At 41.8% G+C, this 10667-nt stretch overlaps 1 protein-coding gene across 1 annotated transcript in view; it reads left to right on the top strand.

The window, feature by feature from the left end:
* Window positions 1-384: 384 nt before the first annotated feature.
* Window positions 385-10667, top strand: part of LOC148009963 (cytochrome P450 716B1-like) — a 136707-nt gene continuing 126424 nt past the window's right edge. Inside the window, exon 1 of the mRNA XM_087672851.1 lies at window positions 385-1516. Coding sequence (XP_087528977.1) covers window positions 385-1516 — 1132 coding nt within the window. The remainder of the gene's footprint in view (window positions 1517-10667) is intronic.

The raw sequence follows: 10667 nt of genomic DNA, 5'->3' as shown, positions 1-10667 counted from the left end.
ATCAAGCACAATCCATTCTCAATGATTTTTTAAGGTAGTGGGAATGTTTTCTAGGAAGTAGATTGATCATAAGAGTAAAAAACAATAGCATTAGCACATTCGCATACCTTAAAAGTAAATCCTCGTCCTCAAAGACTTCTACATTATCACATGTTTATCTCAAATCTCGAAGTAAGCTGACGTGAACACGCTCTAAGCTCTGGATTGGATGGCCTTTAGAGCCTTAGAATGACTCATATGAAAGATCTAGCGTTTTGACCAAGGAAATCAAATAGTGGGTCACCAATGTGTCTTAAAAGACATACGAATTGCAGAAGAAGTTTGGAGATGGAATCGAGTATTGTGAGTCGCGACTAAAACGGGGAGCTTTCGAAGAACAACGAGATGCACACTGAAACACACAGGGCAAAGGTTGATCTGTTATATAATCAGGCTATCATTGGCATCTCACTAAAGAGGCAGCAGCTCACGGCTGAGGCAGCAGAAGCAGGCGAGGTGTGCCTCATAGATCATCCCCTGCAGATCATGGAGACTCTGAAGCTGATCATTGGGCAGACAGTCAGCATGCAGGGCGGAGGAGCTGCAGCATCGCAGCCGTCGATCGCAGCATACGTGGCGATTTCCTGCAGCATCGCTGCGGGGGTCTGCTATGTGGTGTGGTGGGTGAGTGGGTGGCGGCGGAGGCTGCTACCTGGCGACATGGGATGGGTACCGCTGCTGGGGGAGAGCCTGGCGTTCCTGAGGCTGGCGAGGGCGGGGAGGCTGCGGGAGTTCGTGGACAAGAGGGCGACGCAGCAATATGGGCGCGTGTTCAAGACCTCTATTATCGGGCGGCCCACCCTGGTGGACACCGCCGGCGGGCCAGCCTTTAACAAGTTCCTCTTCGCCGAGGGGGCCCGCCATCGCCGCCTCCGGGCCTCCTTCTCCACCTTCCTGCGCCGCGAGGCTCTTCAGGCCTTCTTTCCGCGGGCGCGCGACGCCTTCCGATCCTTTCTGCGGAGCCACTTCGACGGCGGGGATGCCGTGGTGGTGCTGCCGCTCATGAAGAGGCTTACGTTCACCATGGCATGCACCCTGCTGCTGAGCCTGGACATCGACATGTCTGAGGAGGCCCGCCAGATCGACAGGCTTTACGGACTCTTCTCCGGGGTAGCGCAGGATCTCGTCGCGCTGCCCATCAACCTCCCCGGCACCCGCTACCGCAAGGGCGTCCTCGCCCGACGGGCTCTTGACCTCGAGCTGCGGCGCCTCCTCTCCGACAGAAAGCGTGACCTCCTTGCAGCAACCGCCGCCGACCATCCCGATCATCATCTTCTCCTGCCGGGCCGTAAAGATGCCCTCTCTTGCTTGATCACGGAGAAAGCCGACGACGGCTCCCCTCTCCTTTCCGATGCCGAAATCCTGGACAACCTCGTCGCCATTCTAACAGCGTCCTTCGATACCACCTCCTCCGCGCTCACACTCTTCTTCAAGTTCGCGGCTGAAAACCCGGCGAGCTTCGACGAAGTTGTGAAATGTAATTTCCTCAACGGATACGAAGGACGTGATGTTGAATCGACACGAATCTCGAAGAAGAGTAAGTACTATATAGTATGCATATAGGAACGAACCAAACAAAGGTATATTGTATATAGTGTAGATATAGGAATGAAGTTTGAACACGTGAGAGAGAGAGAGAGAGAGAGAGAGAGAGAGAGCATTTGGAATCTAACTCCAAAGTCTCTAGAGTGAAGCCTTTTCTATGTTATATGTCAACATTCTAGATAGATATCAGCATGGGATGAGCTAGAGAGTCGCGGAGTGGGGACCCTATGTTTTAGACATGCTAGTCGGCGGGCCGATCATGCCTTAATGATTCCGACCATTGAAGCTCAAAACTGGCAAATGGAAGCATGCCTGAATTACACCACACAAGGGGATACTTGAGGGTTGTAAGGAGGTACTTGGAGGCAATGAGATTCATGACTCAAACAATCTCAACCAAAGGAGAACATTTAAAAAGCAGACAAGACTTTATAAAGAGGAGCATAGCATGTTGAGCCAAGATAGGAAGATAGAAAAAGAGGGATGTTGAAGATGGCAATGGTGTGGTAGTCTAGTGGCTTTAAGAGGGAACATGAAGATGATTATGGTGCTATAGTTGTTTGGTGGCTATAGCATTTCACTTTGAGGAAAAGGGTCCCCTTTAGGGAGTGCAAGTTGCTTTTATTTAATGGTAGGAGTATGAAAATTGTAGGAGATTAACCTCCAACATAAGATGTTAACATATTAAGAAAGAATATAATTAATGTGCCATGGAAGCATATGCATGCCAATACTCATGGTAGCTAAATGTGTGATTGTGAATTAGTATTAACAAACATTTTAGCATGCTACAAAAGACAAGACATGAGAAACATGATAGCTTGAATGCATTAGTAGAGAAGTGTTTATTCCATTAGAGGAATCACTAGGTGTTAGAGGCCCTTTAAACAGAAATAAGAGCCATGTGATGACCTTATTCATCTGCCACACATACACTTGGCCTCAAAGCAACAAAACAAGGTATGCAAGTATGCCACACCATTTATAATAACGTCTCCAAATAAAACACGAGAATAGGTTAGGATAGCGTCCAAAGGTACAAAATTGAAGACCTACTTTTGTAAGCTTATTCACATGAAAATTTCAAAGGAGAGGTGCCTCCCCTCCTAATATGAGCCAAGGGAGTGGGCAAGAACAGCCATGTTAGCATTCTTCCTATGCATAAATAGTATAGCTTGCAAGCTAAATGAACAATGGAACTTGATCACACTAGGACCTCCTTTCTTGATGACTCTGCCAAGCAATAGAACCAACCAATTGTTTGAGTTGGCATGAAAGCTCAGACTTATGTGAACACCCCATGTACACATAGGTGTCTAACCAAGTGATACAACCAATGAGACTTACAACCATATCCTTATGATTATGGGCCCCATTGTGGGAAATGACATGTTTGATAGTCCAAACTATCCAATGAGCTAGAATAGTAGGATGAAAGTAGGATAGGATAGCACCCAAAGGTATAAACAATTGAAGGCCTACTTTGTTGAGAGATAAGCATGTGAACCCTATGTATTATTCAAGGGTAGATAAGGGTATATGAGTGTGAATGGTAGGAGGGCAAGTGGAAATCCTAACCCTAGCCATCTAGAGGCTATTTAAATAGCCTAGAGGTCACTCTCAAATGTAGAGAGAGTGTACTAGTTGTACTTGTGAACAACTCATTAAGCAATATCTTCTTCTTGTACTTGATCTCTCTTTCCCTCTTGTGCACACCTTCTCATGCTATCACATTGATATTTCAATATGGCATTAGAGCCATCTTTGATCCAAAAAGTTTCCTTCAACTTTGGCTCCCACTAAGTGCACATGAGCACATCATTTTCTCAACCTATCCCTCTTTTCACCATAGCCAGCTCATAACTGCCTCCATTGGAGGAGCTAGTGTGAGCAAAGAAAGCCATATCTACTCGTAGCTCATTTTGGAGATCTCTTCCTTAGCTTGTGACACAATACCCTAGTACCTAAAAACCCTAATATTGTGGTTTCATTAGCACAATACTGTTGGAGTCACAGATTTGGCACGGTTTTTGATAGTGACATACTTCCAGCTACAATGCATGCAACGTAGGGCACAAAGGAGGCAGTTATTATGGGGCTTTCATAGCCTCCCAAGAGGGCTATCTACACTTAAGAGGGTTCACATAAATTCCTTCTCTATTGCCCATATCAAGAAAAACCCTAACTGTGGCTTTCTATGGTAGCCATAGCCAAGGCTTCAAAGCTTGGTTTTCTGAGTCTCTTCACTCGTTGAAGTCATCAATGGTGATTTTAATCATTGATTTAGATTCTATGGAGTTTATTGCAGAGCTCAAAGCTCTAAACTCAAAGCATCCTCAACCAAAGGACTTCTCAAGCCATTTACAATCGGGTTAATATCAAGTGCTTCACCTATGCTTAGCAATAACTAGTGCTTCTTAGTAGTAATAATAAATTTCTACATTAGTTCCTATTGATTATTTTTAGAAATCTAAAAAGTTTTAGACCTTAATTATGAAGCAGTAAGTGTCTAACTTAGTATCATTATCTCGTTGATCATTGTAATCCTATGTGTTAGTTATAAACACATAGACCATTGTTATCATCCCTTATCCCATCTAACATTACATTTGAGCCTGCTACTTATTAATTTAAGAATCATTTGCTTCTACACTTATTGACATTGTGTAAAGGACAAGATACTACCATTACCTAGTGCAATTTGTAAGACCTTCCTATCATGGCCATGCCCTATGCCAATGTTAGATCTCAAATCCATAAGTTCGATGGAAGAGACTTTCATCCATGGCAAGTACTAGTGAAGTACAAAATGGTGGAGTGGGGCTACTAACCCTTCATCAAAGGCACCAAATCTATTGACATACCCAACCAAATGAGTGTAGAAGATGATGAAAGAGTCCATAATCATGCTTCATCTAGATGAATCTTTGATTCATCACATTGACCAACTCTCCATTGCCAAGGAGAAATGGGATGAGCTTGAAAAGCTTTATGGGGCTAGAGGAAAGAACTCTAAAATTTTCCTCAAGGTCGAGTTTTTTAGCTTGGAGTATAAGAAAGGAGAAGACTTGGGTAAGTTTATCTCTCATATGAAGGGGCTCATGGGGCACAACTATCCTCAGTTCAAGATCCAATTCATGATGAAGATGATATTGCAATTCTCTTGAAAGTTGTAAATAAGGTATTCCCAAACTTTGTATTGCTCTTACAAATATCCCTAATCTAGCCCTGGAAAGCACCATCCAATCTTATTTGGATGAGGAGAAAAGAAATCAGAAAGAAGGCAACACTAGTCAAGACTTTACTTCAACAGCTCTTGAGCAACTCTTGGTTCATATTGTCTCCACTAAATGCTCCTTTTGCAAAAAAAAAAAAAGAACATCTTGTAAGCAACTATTGGAAAAAATATCATGACAAGATGAAGTACAAAAAATGTAAGAAGACAAGGCATATCACTAGTAAATGCACTACCACTTACCAAAAGAATTGGAAGCCAACTTTATCTCCAAAACACCTGATGATTGACTCTTCTAAATCTATAAATCTTCTATCTATAAGCACTCTTGTAGCCTAATTTATAGGAGCAGTCCATTTGCTTGTTGACGGGGACACATTAATATGTCTTGTAATCAAATGCCACTCTAGCATTAAGGAGGTATGTTGAGAGATAGGCATGTGAACCCTATGTATTCAAGGGTGGGTAATGGTAAATGAGTGTGAATGGATTGGAGAGCAAGGGGAAACCCTAGCCCTTTCCATCCACAAGCTATTTAAATAGCCTAGAGGCACTCTCAAATGTACAGAGAGTGTACCAATTGTACTTGTGAACAACTCATTAAGCAAGATCTTCTTCTTGTTCTTGAGTTCTCTCTCCCTCTTGTGCACACCTTCTCATGTTGTCACTTTGATATTTCAATATACTTCTCTATGCTTGTTCACATGAGAATGATCAAGAGGGGGGAGGCCTCCCCTCTAATTATTAGTCCAAAGAGTAGGCTAGTGGACCCTCCTTCTCAATGACTCTACCAAGCAAGAGGACAACCAACAGTTTGAGTGGACAAAAGCTTGGGCTTACATGAACACACCATGTGAACATAGGTGTCCAATGTCACCTAGTAAGACTTGAACCCACAACCTTATGATTTTGAGCCCAAGTGCTAACCACTAGGTTATCACCTTTCTCACTAACAAACAATATTTTGTATCTCATGTGTCTGAGTAAAGATTACAAAACATCACTTTCCTAAGATCAAAATTTTTAAAAAGAGAACCCAAAGCTTTTGTTATCACCTTGAAAAAAGCAAAAAAGACATGAGAACTCAAATAGAGCAATTGAATAAAACCTTGACTAGTCCCCAAGGTAAAGTTAAGATCTCCTTACCTAGAGAATGTTTTCAAAGAGATATAATGAGTAACATGTTTCAACTAGCATTTAATCTTGTTGCCTTGAGAAATAGATCCAATGGAGATGTATAGAAGCAACAAAAGGGCATTCCAAGTGACAACAACATCCTTGAATAAAGGAGAAGTTGAGCTTAATTGCAAAAACTAAAGGTCTCAGAACATGAGAGCCTCTACAATTAGTGATTATGTCATATTGCCACAATCTGGAGGCTTCTACTTGGGAAAACCTTCTTGAATATCCCATCCTTGTCAAGTGACCTCACAAGCATGATTGCAAGCATCCTAATTATATGTATGATGATCACTAGCAACTTGAGCCCATATAAGTCACATTATACCATGTAAAGTCCCATGCATCAAAGCTCCTAGGAGGTTCCAATTGTTGGGAATAAAGGCGTCATGCCTTTAAATGTGTATGGAAGAGATGAATTGGCAAAACAATGCATCTAGTAAGTCTTCCAGTGCTTTACATACTAGGGGCATATCACAACAAAAGGGAAAATATGATAGCAAGGGACGGAGTAAATCACGTGGCAAAGATGTTGAATGTCATCATTGTGGCAAGAAGGATCACTTTAAATGTGATCGCTACAAATGGAAGAAAGAGAAAGGAAAAGGCAAGAAGACATATGATAGCAAGGAAGAGAAGAAGGATAGTCAGCCTAAGAAGAGCAGTGTAAAAATTGAAGAGATGAATGTAGTCACTCATGACAGTGATAGTGAGAGTGATGTACTCTTTGTCTCTTCACACTTTGGTGCACATGATTTACTTGCAGATACAAATGATGGCATGCATACCTGGATTCCCAATTCAGGTGCTTCCTTTCATGTCACCCCTCATCATGAGTGGTTCTCTGCCTATACCAGGGGGTCGACATGGTGTTGCCCATCTTGGGAACAACTATGCATGTGAGATTGCAGGTATTGGCAGTGTGTAGTTATAGTTTCAGCATGGCTCTGTCTTTACACTTCAGCATGTACGACATGTACCTCAGCTCAAGAAGAGCTTGATTAGCACACTGCAGCTAGATGATGATGGTTTTCATACCACCTTTGGTGATGGAAAATGGAAGATCTGTAAGGGATCTAGGGTTATTGCCATGGTTGCAAGAGTGATACTTTGTATCCACTTCATGTATCTAGTGTGTGACCATGTTGTTGTTGTGACCGAGCAACCAAGCGTTTCTTTGTGGCATGGTCGATTGGGACACATGAGTCAAACATGAATGAAAGTGCTTTCTCGTTTGGGTTACCTGCCTTGTCTTCGCTATGCTGATTTTGAGCATTGTGATCATTGTATTTATAGCAAACATGCACATACGTCTCACAAAAAATCTATTTCTTTGAAATCTTCTCCTCTAGAGTTAGTACGTTTGGATATATGTCAAATGCCAAGATTATCTTTAGGGGGAAAGAAATATTTTGTCACCTTTGTCGATGATGCTACACAAAAGGTATGGGTTTACCCTATTCGTAGCAAGGATGAAGTGCTTGACAAGTTTAAAAAATTCGTGGCATTGGTTGAAAATCAAACAGACAAGACACTTTAGTGTCTTCGCTCTGATAATTGTGGGGAATATGTGTCCAAGGCCTTTCAGGCATTTTATGACAGCAAAGGGATAAAGAGGGAGCGCACTGCCCCTCATAATCCACCCCAAAATGAAGTTGTAGAGCGTATGAATCAGACCATACAGAATAAGGTTCATACGATGCTGTCTCATGCTACATTACCCCATGGTTTTTGGGCAGAGGCTATTATGACAGCCGTTCACTTAATTAATCGATCTCCAAATAGGTCTTTGGGGGAGGGGAGTTCCCCAAGAAGTGTGGTCGGGTAAGCCACCTTCATATGATCACTTGAAAGTGTTTGGCTGCGAGGCTTTTGTGCACATTCGTAAAGAAAAACACAACAAACTTGAGCCAAAGTCATGTAAATGCATTTTCCTAGGATATGGTGACGAGGGTGATATGAAGTATAGATTATGGGATTTCGAGAAAAGGAAAGTAGTACGTAACAATGACATTATCTTTTGGGAAGATCGTATGCACAAACAACTCGAAAAGACTGAGGAGGTCTGTAGGGTTGTATTACGGGAAGAAATACCTTTTGGATAGCAAAATGTGCACACTGTACAACAACAAATACCTGATGTAATTGAACTTGTCAATGTAGAAAATGATGTTGGAAATGATCAGCCAGCTATTGTATATGATAATGAGCCACTACATGTGCAAGAATAGCTAGGACATCAAGCTGTTAATGCTGATTTGCAGGCTGAAATGCCAGGATAGCATGCTGAAAATGGAAATTTGCAAGAATAGCCAGCAAACAATGACCATTGGGTTAGGATATTGTCTACGGCTACTAGACAACCTGACATATTTATTCATGGTGCAAACAATGTGGTTGATTATGTCATGTTGACAGACTGTGATGAACCATCTTTCTTCAAGGAAGCAATGGACATACAGGACAGCAAGAAATGGTATAAAGCCATGTTGTCAGAGATGGAATCTCTTGAGAAAAATGGCACTTGGGACTTGGTGCAGTTTCCTAAAGGGCAGAAAACACTTCCATACAAATGGGTTTACAAGATGAAGGTCACTTCTAGTTCCTCATCAAAGTACAAAGCAAGATTGGTTGCAAAGGGGTACAAGCAGGAGCATGGAATTGACTTTGATGAGATTTTCTCTCCTGTAGTCAAGATGACTACATTGAGAAACATTTTGGGCTTAGTTGCAGTTGAGGATATGAAGCTTATTCAGATGGATGTAAAGACTGCCTTTTCACATGGTGATCTGCATGAGGGACATATATATGCAGTAGCCTGAAGGGTTTGTTGAACAAGGGAAAGAAAAGATGGTATGTAAACTCAAAAGTAGTTTGTATGGGCTGAAACAAGTACCAAGAGAATGGTATCATAAGTTTGATACATTCATGCATTCCCAAGGCTTTCATAGAAGTCAAGTGGATCACTGCTTGTACACCAAGAAGGCAATAGATGGCAACCTGATTATCTTGGTTTTGTATATTGATGACATGCTAATTGCTGGCAGGGATACTCATGCCTTGGACTCACTGAAGCAAAGTCTTCATGGCAGCTTTGACATGAAGGATCTTGGTGATGCAAATCACATTCTTGGCATGAGAATAATCAGAGATAGATCAAAAGGCTTACTCTATCTATCTCAGCAGGAGTATATCTCCAAGGTTTTGCAGTGTTTCAATATGGAGGGGGGGAAACAATTGGGGTTCCATTGCCTCCATATGTGAAACTCATTGCAGAGGACAGCCCTACATCTGATGATGAGAAGGTTGAAATGGCCAAGATACCTATGCTTCAGCTGTTGGCAATTTGATGTATGCTATGGTTGCTACACGTCGTGACATTGCCTTTGCAGTGGGAGTAGTTAGCAGATACATGGAAACCCCTGGCAAGAAACATTGGGATGCAGTGAAAGGTATTATGAGATACCTCAACGGCACAAAGGAGTTGTGCATCTGCTTGGGAAAGAAGAAGATATATGTTGTTGGCTTTACAGATGCAGACTATGCTGGTCATGTGGACTGCACGAAGTCCACTTCTGGGTATGCATTTACTTTCACAAGAGGAGTAGTCTCTTGGATCTCCAAGCTACAAAAGTGTGTTCCATTGTCTAGTACAAAGGCAGAGTATGTGGCTTCCACACTGAGGCATGCAAGGAGCCTTTATGGCTTTCATGTTTGGTGGGAGAGTTGGTATTTCAGAGTTACCTATTCTCCATTGTGATAGTCAAAGTGTTATCATGCTGGCACAAAATCCTGTCTTTCATGAAAACACAAAGCACATATAGGTGAAGTACCACTTCATTAGAGATGTACTTGACAACAAGAGCATTGAGCTTGTCAAAGTGCATACAAATGATAATCTTGCAGACCTTCTCACAAAGGGTCTTCCAGCAGAGTGGTTTGCTCATTGCCGACAGATGATGGGAGTTGGATAGATATATGTATTTCTGCTTTGTACATACCTAGACTTAGCTGATTCTTTTCTCCTCTTCAGGCACATTGCCTTTAGGCGGGAGGTTATTGGGAATAAAGGCCTCGTGCCTTTAAATGTGCTCGGGTGTGAACACACCCTTAGCACTTGTACTTACACATGTATATCTATCTAAAAACCTAAAGGTACACACTCGTCCTTGTACCAACAAACATGCTCACTCTCGACTCTGCTCTATCTCACTCTCTCTGTCTCTCGTTGCGCGTATCTACTAGCTGTCTCGATCTTCGTGCCTAACCCATCATTACACCAATGATAAAACAAGTGGTGAAAAGAACATCATTTATGACCACCAAATGTGGGAATGAATCACTCCAAATTTGACATAACCATGAATTCAAACAAAAATTATCCACTAGAACTTGCACACTATCCCATTAAAATAACAACAATAGAAATCAAGGTCTATCACATAACCATGAATTCAAACAAAAATTATCCACTAGAACTTGCACACTATCCCGTTAAAACAACAACAATAGAAATCAAGGTCTATATCACAAATTCCTCTAAGAGAACCTTGCTATCATTCAATTGAGCACTCTATATTACCTTCTTTTTGAAAAATTAACACTTATAGAATTTGCATCTCAAGATCCAATTGACTCTCATAGATAGGATATCCTTAACAATTCATCA

The sequence above is a fragment of the Lygodium microphyllum genome, chromosome 30 (genome assembly GCF_053477565.2).
Source record: "Lygodium microphyllum isolate KBCC chromosome 30, Lygodium_microphyllum_v1.1.10, whole genome shotgun sequence".
Lineage (NCBI taxonomy): Eukaryota > Viridiplantae > Streptophyta > Polypodiopsida > Schizaeales > Lygodiaceae > Lygodium > Lygodium microphyllum.
This window is presented reverse-complemented; position numbering and strand designations above follow the sequence as displayed.